At 45.0% G+C, this 14,756-nt stretch overlaps 2 protein-coding genes across 2 annotated transcripts in view; one reads left to right on the forward strand and one right to left on the reverse strand.

Annotated features, from left to right (window-relative positions):
* Window positions 1–14,461, forward strand: part of LOC115187799 (pleckstrin homology domain-containing family G member 4B) — a gene marked incomplete at its 5' end in the record, with an annotated part of 36,663 nt that extends 22,202 nt beyond the window's left edge. The window contains 9 exon segments of the mRNA XM_029746845.1: window positions 1,871–1,960; window positions 2,680–2,904; window positions 6,983–7,153; window positions 7,438–7,615; window positions 8,430–8,546; window positions 11,692–12,018; window positions 12,475–12,719; window positions 13,238–13,313; window positions 14,304–14,461. Coding sequence (XP_029602705.1) covers window positions 1,871–1,960; window positions 2,680–2,904; window positions 6,983–7,153; window positions 7,438–7,615; window positions 8,430–8,546; window positions 11,692–12,018; window positions 12,475–12,719; window positions 13,238–13,282 — 1,398 coding nt within the window. The 3' untranslated portion in view covers window positions 13,283–13,313; window positions 14,304–14,461.
* On the reverse strand, window positions 10,556–11,695 carry LOC115187798 (uncharacterized). Its single transcript, XM_029746844.1, has 2 exons — window positions 11,536–11,695; window positions 10,556–11,457 (listed from the first exon to the last, which is right to left on the reverse strand). The coding sequence occupies exons 1-2, from the start codon at window positions 11,602–11,604 to the stop codon at window positions 10,759–10,761; spliced, it is 768 nt and encodes a 255-aa protein (XP_029602704.1). The 5' UTR covers window positions 11,605–11,695; the 3' UTR covers window positions 10,556–10,758.
* Window positions 14,462–14,756: the final 295 nt, after the last annotated feature.

The following is a 14,756-nucleotide window of genomic DNA, read 5'->3' on the forward strand; positions in this document are numbered from 1 at the left end:
GATGGAATCCTAATGGTTGGTTGATGGTATTCTAATGGTTGGTTGATGGAATCCTAATGGTTGGTTGATGGTATTCTAATGGTTGGTTGATGGTATCCTAATGGTTGGTTGATGGTATTCTAATGGTTGGTTGATGGTATTCTAATGGTTGGTTGATGGTATTCTAATGGTTGGTTGATGGAATCCTAATGGTTGGTTGATGGTATTCTAATGGTTGGTTGATGGAATCCTTATGGTTGGTTGATGGTATTCTAATGGTTGGTTGATGGTATTCTAATGGTTGGTTGATGGAATCCTAATGGTTGGTTGATGGTATTCTAATGGTTGGTTGATGGTATTCTAATGGTTGGTTGATGGTATTCTAATGGTTGGTTGATGGTATCCTAATGGTTGGTTGATGGAATCCTAATGGTTGGTTGATGGTATTCTAATGGTTGGTTGATGGAATCCTAATGGTTGGTTGATGGTATTCTAATGGTTGGTTGATGGTATTCTAATGGTTGGTTGATGGTATTCTAATGGTTGGTTGATGGTATTCTAATGGTTGGTTGATGGTATTCTAATGGTTGGTTGATGGTATTCTAATGGTTGGTTGATGGAATCCTAATGGTTGGTTGATGGAATCCTAATGGTTGGTTGATGGAATCCTAATGGTTGGTTGATGGAATCCTAATGGTTGGTTGATGGTATTCTAATGGTTGGTTGATGGTATTCTAATGGTTGGTTGATGGTATTCTAATGGTTGGTTGATGGTATTCTAATGGTTGGTTGATGGTATTCTAATGGTTGGTTGATGGTATTCTAATGGTTGGTTGATGGTATTCTAATGGTTGGTTGATGGTATTCTAATGGTTGGTTGATGGTATTCTAATGGTTGGTTGATGGTATTCTAATGGTTGGTTGATGGTATACTAATGGTTGGTTGATGGAATCCTAATGGTTGGTTGATGGTATTCTAATGGTTGGTTGATGGTATTCTAATGGTTGGTTGATGGTATTCTAATGGTTGGTTGATGGTATTCTAATGGTTGGTTGATGGAATCCTAATGGTTGGTTGATGGAATCCTAATGGTTGGTTGATGGAATCCTAATGGTTGGTTGATGGAATCCTAATGGTTGGTTGATGGAATCCTAATGGTTGGTTGATGGTATTCTAATGGTTGGTTGATGGTATTCTAATGGTTGGTTGATGGTATTCTAATGGTTGGTTGATGGTATTCTAATGGTTGGTTGATGGTATTCTAATGGTTGGTTGATGGTATTCTAATAGTTGGTTGATGGAATCCAGGCCTCATGAGCTAAATGAGTCTCTGTGTTTAGGCCTAGCACAGAACCCCGGGTCCGCGTCCCAAATGGCACCCTATTCCCTAAATAATGCACCCTATTCTCTATGGGCCCTATTCAAAAGTTGTGCACTATATAGGGAATAGGGTGCCATTTGGAACACATCCTGTGTGTGTACCTTTGACTGTAGTCAGAGTGGTAACTTGTTATTCCTGTGTGCAGGAGGATCAGTTTGACTGTAGTCAGAGTGGTAACTTGTTATTCCTGTGTGCAGGAGGATCAGTTTGACTGTAGTCAGAGTGGTAACTTGTTGTTCCTGTGTGCAGGAGGATCAGTTTGACTGTAGTCAGAGTGGTAACTTGTTATTCCTGTGTGCAGGAGGATCAGTTTGACTGTAGTCAGAGTGGTAACTTGTTATTCCTGTGTGCAGGAGGATCAGTTTGACTGTAGTCAGAGTGGTAACTTGTTATTCCTGTGTGCAGGAGGATCAGTTTGACTGTAGTCAGAGTGATAACTTGTTATTCCTGTGTGCAGGAGGATCAGTTTGACTGTAATCAGAGTGGTAACTTGTTATTCCTGTGTGCAGGAGGATCAGTTTGGAATGTACGCTCTCTACAGCAAGAACAAGCCGCAGTCTGATGCTCTACTCACCAGCCACGGGAATGGATTCTTTAAGGTGCGTCTGGAAACAGCTGTGGTTACTAACGTTCTAGGATCAGCTGTACAAACACCAGCCCTGACCTTTAACCAATATGAACCAAACTACTTCACAGCAACAGGATAATTGTAAGGTTGTGTGAGCCTGACGTCATATAGGGTGCTACTAGTATACATCTGCTAGTTCTACATTCAGTAACATTACAATTCCCATTGTCAAACTTTACATAGCTACTGGACGTCTACCTGTGTAGAATGGAAGAGTTGAATTGACATCAGAATTCCCATTTAGAAAAGCTATTGTAGGTCTGCATACAGAGTCCTACATCCCCTCTCATCCTCCTCTATGTGTGCGTCTGTCTCCCCAGAACAACCAGTTGGAGCTGGGTGATAAGATGGACCTGGTGTCCTACCTGTCTTTTGGTCTGTTTATCTTTCTGTATGTATCCTGACCTCTGACCTCTAACCTCTCTGTCTCCCCAGAACAACCAGTTGGAGCTGGGTGATAAGATGGACCTGGCGTCCTACCTGTCTGTTGGTCTGTTTATCTTTCTGTATGTATCCTGACCTCTACCCTCTGACCTCTAACCTCTCTGTCTCCCCAGAACAAGCAGTTGGAGCTGGGTGATAAGATGGACCTGGTGTCCTACCTGTCTGTTGGTCTGTTTATCTTTCTGTATGTATGTATCCTGACCTCTGACCTCTAACCTCTGACCTCTAACCTCTCTGTCTCCCCAGAACAAGCAGTTGGAGCTGGGTGATAAGATGGACCTGGCGTCCTACCTGCTGAAGCCCATCCAGAGGATGTCTAAGTACGCCCTGCTGCTGAAGGACCTGATCAAGGAGTGTGGTCAGTCCCAGGAACAGGAGCTCTCTGACCTCCGCACCGCAGAGGAGATGGTTAAGTTCCAGCTGCGCCATGGCAACGACTTGCTGGCCATGGACGCCATCCGAGGATGTGATGTAAGTCGGGGGGAGAGCAGTAGAGCAGTAGAGCAGTAGAGCAGTAGAGCTGTAGAGCTGTAAAACAGTAGAACAGTAGAGCAGTAGAGCAGTAGAGCTGTAGAGCTGTAGAACAGTAGAGCTGTAGAGCAGTAGAGCTGTAGAACAGTAGAGCTGTAGAGCAGTAGAGCTGTAGAACAGTAGAACAGTAGAGCAGTAGAGCTGTAGAGCAGTAGAGCAGTAGAGCTGTAGAACAGTAGAGCAGTAGAGCAGTAGAGCTGTAGAGCTGTAGAACAGTAGAGCAGTAGAGCTGTAGAGCTGTAGAACAGTAGAGCAGTAGAACAGTAGAGCAGTAGAGCTGTAGAACAGTAGAGCAGTAGAGCTGTAGAGCAGTAGAACAGTAGAACAGTAGAACAGTAGAGCTGTAGAGCTGTAGAACAGTAGAGCAGTAGAGCAGTAGAGCTGTAGAGCAGTAGAACAGTAGAGCTGTAGAGCTGTAGAACAGTAGAACAGTAGAGCAGTAGAGCTGTAGAGCTGTAGAGCAGTAGAGCAGTAGAGCTGTAGAGCAGTAGAGCTGTAGAGCTGTAGAACAGTAGAGCAGTAGAGCAGTAGAACAGTAGAGCTGTAGAACAGTAGAACAGTAGAGCAGTAGAGCTGTAGAGCAGTAGAGCTGTAGAGCTGTAGAACAGTAGAACAGTAGAGCAGTAGAACAGTAGAGCTGTAGAGCTGTAGAACAGTAGAACAGTAGAGCAGTAGAGCTGTAGAGCTGTAGAGCTGTAGAGCAGTAGAACAGTAGAGCAGAGCTGTAGAACAGTAGAGCAGTAGAGCAGTAGAGCAGTAGAGCAGTAGAACAGTAGAACAGTAGAGCTGTAGAACTGTAGAACTGTAGAGCTGTAGAACAGTAGAACAGTAGAGCAGTAGAACAGTAGAACAGTAGAGCTGTAGAGCAGTAGAGCAGTAGAGCAGTAGAGCAGTAGAACAGTAGAACAGTAGAGCTGTAGAGCTGTAGAGCTGTAGAGCAGTAGAGCTGTAGAGCTGTAGAGCTGTAGAGCTGTAGAACAGTAGAGCTGTAGAGCTGTAGAACTGTAGAGCAGTAGAGCAGTAGAGCAGTAGAGCAGTAGAACAGTAGAGCTGTAGAGCTGTAGAACAGTAGAGCTGTAGAGCAGTAGAACAGTAGAGCAGTAGAGCAGTAGAACAGTAGAGCTGTAGAGCTGTAGAACAGTAGAGCTGTAGAGCAGTAGAGCAGTAGAACAGTAGAGCAGTAGAGCAGTAGAACAGTAGAGCTGTAGAGCTGTAGAACAGTAGAGCAGTAGAACAGTAGAGCTGTAGAGCTGTAGAGCAGTAGAGCTGTAGAGCAGTAGAGCAGTAGAGCAGTAGAGCAGTAGAGCTGTAGAACAGTAGAGCTGTAGAGCAGTAGAGCAGTAGAGCTGTAGAGCAGTAGAGCAGTAGAGCAGTAGAGCAGTAGAGCAGTAGAGCTGTAGAGCTGTAGAGCAGTAGAGCTGTAGAGCAGTAGAGCAGTAGAGCAGTAGAGCTGTAGAGCAGTAGAGCAGTAGAGCAGTAGAACAGTAGAGCAGTAGAGCTGTAGAGCAGTAGAACAGTAGAACAGTAGAGCTGTAGAGCTGTAGAGCAGTAGAGCAGTAGAGCTGTAGAGCTGTAGAGCAGTAGAGCAGTAGAGCAGTAGAGCTGTAGAGCTGTAGAACAGTAGAGCAGTAGAGCTGTAGAGCAGTAGAGCAGTAGAGCTGTAGAGCTGTAGAGCTGTAGAACAGTAGAGCAGTAGAGCAGTAGAACAGTAGAGCTGTAGAGCTGTAGAACAGTAGAGCAGTAGAGCTGTAGAACAGTAGAGCTGTAGAGCAGTAGAGCAGTAGAGCTGTAGAGCTGTAGAACAGTAGAGCAGTAGAGCAGTAGAGCTGTAGAGCAGTAGAGCTGTAGAGCTGTAGAACAGTAGAACAGTAGAGCAGTAGAGCTGTAGAGCTGTAGAACAGTAGAACAGTAGAGCAGTAGAGCTGTAGAGCTGTAGAGCTGTAGAACAGTAGAGCAGAGCTGTAGAACAGTAGAGCAGTAGAGCAGTAGAGCAGTAGAACAGTAGAACAGTAGAGCTGTAGAACTGTAGAGCAGAGCTGTAGAACAGTAGAGCAGTAGAGCAGTAGAGCAGTAGAGCAGTAGAACAGTAGAACAGTAGAGCTGTAGAACTGTAGAACTGTAGAGCTGTAGAACAGTAGAGCTGTAGAACAGTAGAACAGTAGAGCAGTAGAGCAGTAGAGCTGTAGAACAGTAGAACAGTAGAGCAGTAGAACAGTAGAGCAGAGCTGTAGAACAGTAGAGCAGTAGAGCAGTAGAGCAGTAGAGCAGTAGAACAGTAGAACAGTAGAGCTGTAGAACTGTAGAACTGTAGAGCTGTAGAACAGTAGAACAGTAGAGCAGTAGAACAGTAGAGCAGTAGAGCAGTAGAACAGTAGAGCTGTAGAGCAGTAAAGCAGTAGAACAGTAGAGCTGTAGAGCTGTAGAGCTGTAGAGCAGTAGAGCTGTAGAGCTGTAGAGCTGTAGAGCTGTAGAACAGTAGAGCTGTAGAGCTGTAGAACTGTAGAGCAGTAGAACAGTAGAGCTGTAGAGCTGTAGAACAGTAGAGCTGTAGAGCTGTAGAACAGTAGAACAGTAGAACAGTAGAGCTGTAGAACAGTAGAGCTGTAGAGCTGTAGAGCTGTAGAACAGTAGAACAGTAGAGCTGTAGAGCTGTAGAGCTGTAGAACAGTAGAGCTGTAGAGCTGTAGAGCTGTAGAACAGTAGAGCTGTAGAGCTGTAGAACAGTAGAACAGTAGAGCTGTAGAGCTGTAGAGCAGTAGAGCAGTAGAACAGTAGAGCTGTAGAGCTGTAGAACAGTAGAACAGTAGAGCTGTAGAGCAGTAGAGCTGTAGAGCTGTAGAGCTGTAGAACAGTAGAACAGTAGAGCAGTAGAACAGTAGAACAGTAGAGCTGTAGAACAGTAGAGCAGTAGAACAGTAGAACAGTAGAACAGTAGAACAGTAGAGCTGTAGAACAGTAGAGCTGTATACAGAGAGAGAGAGATATACAGAGAGAGAGAGATATACAGAGAGAGAGAGATATAAAGAGAGAAAGAGACACAGAGAGAGAGAGATACACACAGATACAGAGAGAGAGAGATACACACAGATACAGAGAGAGAGAGATACACACAGATACAGAGAGAGAGAGATACACACAGATACAGAGAGAGAGAGATACACACAGATACAGAGAGAGAGATACACACAGATACAGAGAGAGAGATACACACAGATACAGAGAGAGAGATACACACAGATACAGAGAGAGAGAGAGATACACACAGATACAGAGAGAGAGAGATACACACAGATACAGAGAGAGAGAGATACACACAGATACAGAGAGAGAGAGATACACACAGATACAGAGAGAGAGATACACACAGATACAGAGAGAGAGATACACACAGATACAGAGAGAGAGAGAGATACACACAGATACAGAGAGAGAGAGATACACACAGATACAGAGAGAGAGATACACACAGATACAGAGAGAGAGAGATACACACAGATACAGAGAGAGAGATACACACAGATACAGAGAGAGAGATACACACAGATACAGAGAGAGAGATACACACAGATACAGAGAGAGAGAGAGATACACACAGATACAGAGAGAGAGAGATACACACAGATACAGAGAGAGAGATACACACAGATACAGAGCGAGAGAGATACACACAGATACAGAGAGAGAGATACACACAGATACAGAGAGAGAGAGATACACACAGATACAGAGAGAGAGAGATACACACAGATACAGAGAGAGAGAGATACACACAGATACAGAGAGAGAGAGATACACACAGATACAGAGAGAGAGAGATACACACAGATACCGAGAGAGAGAGAGAGAGAGAGAGAGTTGGCAATGTAAACATATGTTTCCCTTGCCAATAAAGCCCTTAAATTGAAATTGAATTGAGAGAGAGCAAATAGAAAGGTTCACATTATGTATAATTATTTGTTTGGAAGAAGATGTCAGAGTAGGTCATGTGAAAGGTCTCCTCTGGTCTCTGCTGCTGTAGGTGAACCTGAAGGAACAGGGTCAGCTGAGGTGTCAGGATGAGTTCATCGTGTGGTGTGGCCGCAGGAAGTACCTCCGTCACGTCTTCCTGTTCGAGGACCTCATCCTCTTCAGCAAAAGCAAAAAGATTGAGGGAGGATACGACCTGTACATCTACAAGCAGTCCTACAAGGTGACAATGACAACACATGTACTATGAAGTTAGGAACTGTGAAGTAATATGCCGTTCTACCTGAAATCATTTCAACCAGTTGGCTAACATTATGCTATGTTGTTGTGTTCAGGCAGTGATGTTTGTATTGTTTATTGTGAGGTGTGGAACCACATTTAGCAGGGTTCTCCACAATGGAGGCGCTGCACCAGTATGTTCAGTTTGCTGTGCCACCATGTGAAATCTCAAAACCACCACAGTCAGTGTTTTCCTGGAAAGTTGACTGTTTCTGGCTACTCATTCAGACGGCAGAGATAGGAATGACAGAGAGCGTGGGCGACAGCGGGCTGCGTTTCGAGATCTGGTTCCGGAGGAGGAAGTCCCAGGACACGTTCATCCTACAGGCCAGCTCTGGAGAGGTCAAGGCCGTGTGGACAGCCATCATCGGAAAGATCCTCTGGAGACAGGCGCTACGAAACAGGGGTGAGTAACCACGGCCACAGAGGGGGGGTCGTGGGTCATATCTGGACATGAGCTCATCATCTTTGTTGTTGTGTTATGGAACAAGTGATTCCTCTTTATCTCTTGTCTGACCTGAGGCCTGTGTTGATAACCTTCTGGACCAGTCATTAAGAGGTGACATGTCTCTTGTCTGACCTGAGGCCTGTGTTGATAACCTTCTGGACCAGTCATTAAGAGGTGACATGTCTCTTGTCTGACCTGAGGCCTGTGTTGATAACCTTCTGGACCAGTCATTAAGAGGTGACATGTCTCTTGTCTGACCTGAGGCCTGTGTTGATAACCTTCTGGACCAGTCATTAAGAGGTGACATGTCTCTTGTCTGACCTGAGGCCTGTGTTGATAACCTTCTGGACCAGTCATTAAGAGGTGACATGTCTCTTGTCTGACCTGAGGCCTGTGTTGATAACCTTCTGGACTAGTCATTAAGAGGTGACATGTCTCTTGTCTGACCTGAGGCCTGTGTTGATAACCTTCTGGACCAGTCATTAAGAGGTGACATGTCTCTTGTCTGACCTGAGGCCTGTGTTGATAACCTTCTGGACCAGTCATTAAGAGGTGACATGTCTCTTGTCTGACCTGAGGCCTGTGTTGATAACCTTCTGGACCAGTCATTAAGAGGTGACATGTCTCTTGTCTGACCTGAGGCCTGTGTTGATAACCTTCTGGACCAGTCATTAAGAGGTGACATGTCTGGTTCTAGTTCAGGTACATCAAATAGAACCTCTCGTTGTGGGTCTGATTGAGGGTCATAACGTGTTTATTCTCTTAACTACAGAGGTGCGCTTGAAAGAGATGGTTTCCATGGGGATTGGCAGCAAGCCTTTCATGGACATCAAGCCTAGTGATGCTGCCATTAGTGACCGAGCCATTGATTACATCATGAAGGGGTCAGGTGAGCTGTCTCTATGATATGCTATCATAACCTAATTTACCTGGAAATTCATTTTGTGAGGTTAGCATACAAAATCCACATAATATCTCTCTCTCTCTCTCTCTCTCTCTCTCTCTCTCTCTCTCTCTCTCTCTCTCTCTCTCTCTCTCTCTCTCTCTCTCTCTCTCTCTCTCTCTCTCTCTCTCTCTCTCTCTCTCTCTCTCTCTCTCTCTCTCTCTCTCTCTCTCTCTCTTGAATGTGACTTTCAACAACATGTCTGCCAATGCAGCTGCTGATGAGAAAGGCTGATTTGTAAATGCTCTCTCTCCCAGGATAGGGGTGTGTTGTCAAGTTGACTGAATCAAAGCACAACATCCCAGCATCTCAGAGCACATCTCCCCTGTTCTCCCTTTAACCCATTAGATGTTCTGTTCCAGCTGAAATATCCTCTCAAAGTCTACTTCTACACTCATACTCCACCAGGCAGCTCTTATGTACTGACACAGTGTCCTGTTTGGAGGAAGGAGGTTGTCTGGACTTGTGTCTGTAGCAGGTGATTTGGTGCATGTCAGATATCTACGGATGTTGAAGTTAACGCTGCAGGTGGAGTCAGGGCCGTACAGACCGTTCCCGTTGACATTCCAGTCCTTCAGCCTTAACCAAAGTCATCTAATTTGCCAGCATTCATAATCAAATTACTTTTCTTTCAAGATGGAATTCTCTTTCAACAGTACCTGTAGACCTTAATGAATGGCTGCTAGCTACCGCAAGAATTACAAAACATTTAGCTCTCCTCGTTCTGCACTCAGTTTCTACCCAGCCTCACGGTCTGTTTTGTAATCAACATTTTTCTGGATTTTGTACACAATCAACTCAAACACTAGATACAATGTAACATCAACTCAAACACTAGACACAATGTAAGATCAACTCAAACACTAGATACAATGTAACATCAACTCAAACACTAGATACAATGTAACATCAACTCAAACACTAGACACAATGTAAGATCAACTCAAACACTAGATACAATGTAACATCAACTCAAACACTAGATATAATGTAACATCAACTCAAACACTAGACACAATGTAACATCAACTCAAACACCAGACACAATGTAACATCAACTCAAACACTAGATACAATGTAACATCAACTCAAACACTAGATACAATGTAACATCAACTCAAACACTAGACACAATGTAACATCAACTCAAACACTAGATATAATGTAACATCAACTCAAACACTAGACACAATGTAACATCAACTCAAACACTAGATACAATGTAACATCAACTCAAACACTAGATACAATGTAACATCAACTCAAACACTAGATACAATGTAACATCAACTCAAACACTAGATACAATGTAACATCAACTCAAACACTAGATACAATGTAACATCAACTCAAACACTAGATACAATGTAACATCAACTCAAACACTAGATACAATGTCACATCAACTCAAACACTAGATATAATGTAACATCAACTCAAACACTAGACACAATGTAACATCAACTCAAACACTAGATACAATGTAACATCAACTCAAACACTAGATACAATGTAACATCAACTCAAACACTAGATACAATGTAACATCAACTCAAACACTAGATACAATGTAACATCAACTCAAACACTAGATACAATGTAACATCAACTCAAACACTAGATACAATGTAACATCAACTCAAACACTAGATACAATGTAACATCAACTCAAACACTAGATACAATGTAACATCAACTCAAACACTAGATACAATGTAACATCAACTCAAACACTAGATACAATGTAACATCAACTCAAACACTAGATACAATGTAACATCAACTCAAACACTAGACACAATGTAACATCAACTCAAACACTAGATACAATGTAACATCAACTCAAACACTAGATACAATGTAACATCAACTCAAACACTAGATGCAATGTAACATCAACTCAAACACTAGATACAATGTAACATCAACTCAAACACTAGACACAATGTAACATCAACTCAAACACTAGACACAATGTAACATCAACTCAAACACTAGATACAATGTAACATCAACTCAAACACTAGACACAATGTAACATCAACCTGTGTTCAGTGGTTGTCCCCTGAGTAGCCTGATACCTCCTGTGTTCTGTGGTTGTCCCAGAGTAGCCTGATACCTCCTGTGTTCTGTGGTTGTCCCCTGAGTAGCCTGATACCTACTGTGTTCTGTGGTTGTCCCAGAGTAGCCTGACACCTCCTGTGTTCTGTGGTTGTCCCCTGATAGCCTGATACCTCCTGTGTTCTGTGGTTGTCCCTTGAGTAGTCTGATACCTCCTGTGTTCTGTGGTTGTCCCAGAGTAGCCTGACACCTCCTGTGTTCTGTGGTTGTCCCCTGAGTAGCCTGATACCTCCTGTGTTCTGTGGTTGTCCCCTGAGTAGCCTGATACCTCCTGTGTTCTGTGGTTGTCCCAGAGTAGCCTGATACCTCCTGTGTTCTGTGGCTGTCCCCTGAGTAGCCTGATACCTCCTGTGTTCTGTGGTTGTCCCCTGAGTAGTCTGATACCTCCTGTGTTCTGTGGTTGTCCCCTGAGTAGCCTGATACCTCCTGTGTTCTGTGGTTGTCCCCTGAGTAGTCTGATACCTCCTGTGTTCTGTGGTTGTCCCAGAGTAGCCTGATACCTCCTGTGTTCTGTGGTTGTCCCCTGAGTAGCCTGATACCTCCTGTGTTCTGTGGTTGTCCCCTGAGTAGTCTGATACCTCCTGTGTTCTGTGGTTGTCCCAGAGTAGCCTGACACCTCCTGTGTTCTGTGGCTGTCCCCTGAGTAGCCTGATACCTCCTGTGTTCTGTGGTTGTCCCCTGAGTAGTCTGATACCTCCTGTGTTCTGTGGTTGTCCCCTGAGTAGCCTGATACCTCCTGTGTTCTGTGGTTGTCCCCTGAGTAGTCTGATACCTCCTGTGTTCTGTGGTTGTCCCCTGAGTAGCCTGATACCTCCTGTGTTCTGTGGTTGTCCCCAGAGTAGCCTGATACCTCCTGTGGTTGTCCCAGAGTAGCCTGACACATCCTTCCATGGCGACATGATCCATAGATAGAAATGTGTACAGTGAAATGTTCATGTTCTCTACCCAATCTTTCCCTCTCTCCCTCCAGAGTCCAGGACCAGGGCGTCCATCGCGGTGTCCTCCTTCGACCACTCCACGCCCTTTAAGCGGCCTCACTCCACCATCTCCAACAGTAGCACCTCCTCTTCCTCCTCCCAGTCCTCTTCCTCACTGCTGGGCTCCCTCAACCTGCACCTGTACCCCTCACCTGCCCACCAGCACCCCCACGCCCACCAGCACCCCCACGCCCACCAGCACCCCCACGCCCACCAGCACCCCCACGCCCTGGGCAGCGTTCCCTCCTTCAGCCACTGGCCCTACGACTGCATTGAGGAGGACGAGCTGGAGCAGGACACGGGCAACCAGCCTTCTATGAGTGAGTGACAGACAGGCAGCCTTCTGTGAGTGAGTGACAGACAGGCAGCCTTCTGTGAGTGAGTGACAGACAGGCAGCCTTCTGTGAGTGAGTGACAGACAGGCAGCCTTCTGTGAGTGAGTGAGTGAGTGAGTGAGTGAGTGAGTGAGTGAGTGAGTGACAGGCAGGCCCTAACAGGTATCCATGCCTGAGTCCCAAATGGCACCCTCTTCTCTATTTAGTGCACTACTTTTAACCAGAGCCCTATAAGTCCTGGTCAACCATAGTGCACTATATAGGGAATAGGGAGCCATTTGGTATGCATACCATGTCCTCGGCTTAAAGTGTCTTACTGTCCCTAACTCATTACTAAGGATGTCTAATTCCTCTTTGAAACTGTGCTCATGTTCCTCTCTGTCCCCCTGAAAGTCTCCCAAAACTAAATGACTATTGTATCTTCTGTGTGTTGTCCAACAGTCACAGAGAGCTCGGGGGAGACGTCGTCCCAGTGTACCTCCAGTGACAATGTGACGGGTCTGAACAGCCTCACCCTCCCTATCCCAGGCCACGGCCACCCCAACATCATCATCGATGCCTTACCCAGCGACTCCACTTCCTCCTTCCTGTGTCCCGGCTCCTCCCACCCTCAGATGGCCCCTCCCCCAGCCCTGTTCCCTAAGGACCAGGTCCTCCAAGCCCAGGGCAGCACCTTCATCACAGCAGTGAGTAGAATGGTGGTTTTTACACATAATAGTGACATTGTGTAGACAAGTTTAAAGTAGCTAACAGACCTGGGTTCAAATACTATATGAAATCATTTCAAATAATTTATCTGTGCTTGATTGATCATACTTAATCTGTGCTTGATTGATCTTGCTTGGCTTAATGGATTTTTAGAAAAGTCCCAAGCGCTTCAGGCAGACTAGAGCAAACGCTCAGTCATTAAAAGATTTCAAATAGTATTAGAACCCAGGTCTGGTCGGTAGGTAAAGATCTCTATTCTTGCGCTGATTGCTGAATACTCTCTGCTGAAGTGAAGTATCTTCTGAAGGTTTTTATACACTAGGACATGAATGATTCTGTTTATTCTGAGGTTTCCTAACTCACCCACTATCTGTCATCCAACATCATCCTGTCCAATCAATCATGTCATTCCAGTGGAGTGAAGAGTGAACATTGCAGCCATTGGCTCTCCCTGGTTTCTCTCTCACCAGCATTTTGTGTGTTTTGTTTTTGCCAGAGCAAGACCTCTCATATTACAATAGGCCTCTCTACAGTGGTCTGACTCACAGAGAGAGAGAGGGCTGTTTAGCTCAGTAAGTAATTGGGTCTGACCAGAGTGGTGGTCTGTGTCCTGGTGTTCTGTTTGCTTCACAGCCTCATTAACAACTGTGGGGATCTCCCTCTGTCTGTACCATGAATACAAATCTGTGTGTGTGTGTGTGTGTGTGTGTGTGTGGTGTGTGTGTGTGTGTGTGTGTGTGTGTGTGTGTGTGTGTGTGTTGTGTGTGTGTGTGTGTGTGTGTGTGTGTGTGTGTGTGTATATGTATGGCAGTGTCCTGCTAGGGTTAAATGACTGCTGTGTTGGTCCAGGAGTTTTCCCTGACCATGTGACCTGACCAGTTAACACTCCGTGTCCTAGTGATGGATGATTTGTTGTGTCAAGCTTTTGGGTTCTCAGGTCTCATATCTCATGTCTCATGTCTCAGGTCTCATGTCTCATGTCTCAGGTCTTATGTCTCATGTCTCATATGAGATATGGGACATGATATATCTCATGTCTCATGTCTCAGGTCTCATGTCTCATGTCTCATGTCTCATGTCTCATGTCTCAGGTCTCATGTCTCAGGTCTCATGTCTCATATCTCATGTCTCATGTCTCATATCTCATGTCTCATATATCATGTCTCATGCTCCTCTTGTCCTTCTGCCATGTGTGCTATAGCATGTTACATAGCTGTATGTTTGTTCTGCTTTTGCTGACATTGTTGATGCACGGTCATTATGTTAAAAGGTTCACTCGTTGTTCATACCGTAGCTCAGCAGCTAGGGGGCAGCAGATCCTTGGTGCAGAAATCTGTTTTAATAAAAGGTTATGACAGTACTACATTGTAATCATCTACTCTTACGGTCAAGACGTAGAAGGAGCCTAATCAATAGATTTACAGTCTAGATGTTAGACAGTAATGTTAAATCAACCTTTCTCTAGCTCAGTAGTAACCAGACAGTTGGGGTTGAACGTTTGCAATGTTTGACAGTTTGTAAATCCTTTTTGTTAACCCTGTCAATGTGTCTTCCTCTTCTAGCTGTGAGGCCACTGCACTGAGAACTGGTGTTACAGAGGATCAGTAAGGACTTGTGAGTGAGGAAGCTATCCTGTTAAGCATGCTCAGTGACGCCTGTAACACTGGGCACTCTACTGTGTCTCTACTGGTCTCTACTGTGTCTCTACTGGACTCTACTGTGTCTCTACTGGACTCTACTGCACTACTGGGCTCCACTCTGTCTCCACTGGACTCTACTGTGTCTCTACTGGACTCTACTGTGTCTCGACTGGACTCTATTGGTCTCTACTGTGTCTCTACTGGACTCTACTGGACTACTGGTCTCCACTCTGTCTCCACTGGACTCTACTGGACTACTGGTCTCCACTCTGTCTCCACTGGAATCTACTGTGTCTCGACTGGACTCTACTGGTCTCTACTGTGTCTCTACTGGTCTCTACTGGACTCTACTGGACTCTACTGGACTCTACTGGA

Source organism: Salmo trutta, unplaced genomic scaffold (assembly GCF_901001165.1).
Source record: "Salmo trutta unplaced genomic scaffold, fSalTru1.1, whole genome shotgun sequence".
In the NCBI taxonomy this organism is placed as follows: Eukaryota; Metazoa; Chordata; class Actinopteri; order Salmoniformes; family Salmonidae; genus Salmo; species Salmo trutta.

Coding starts and splice junctions, on each gene's coding strand:
- LOC115187798 (XM_029746844.1), bottom strand. CDS start 11,604: ATGTGTCAGGCTACTCTGGGACAACCACAGGAGGTATCAGGCTACTCT. Junction 11,458..11,535: donor GGGACAACCACAGAACACAG/GAGGTATCAGGC, acceptor CACAGAACACAG/GAGGTATCAGGCTACTCAGG.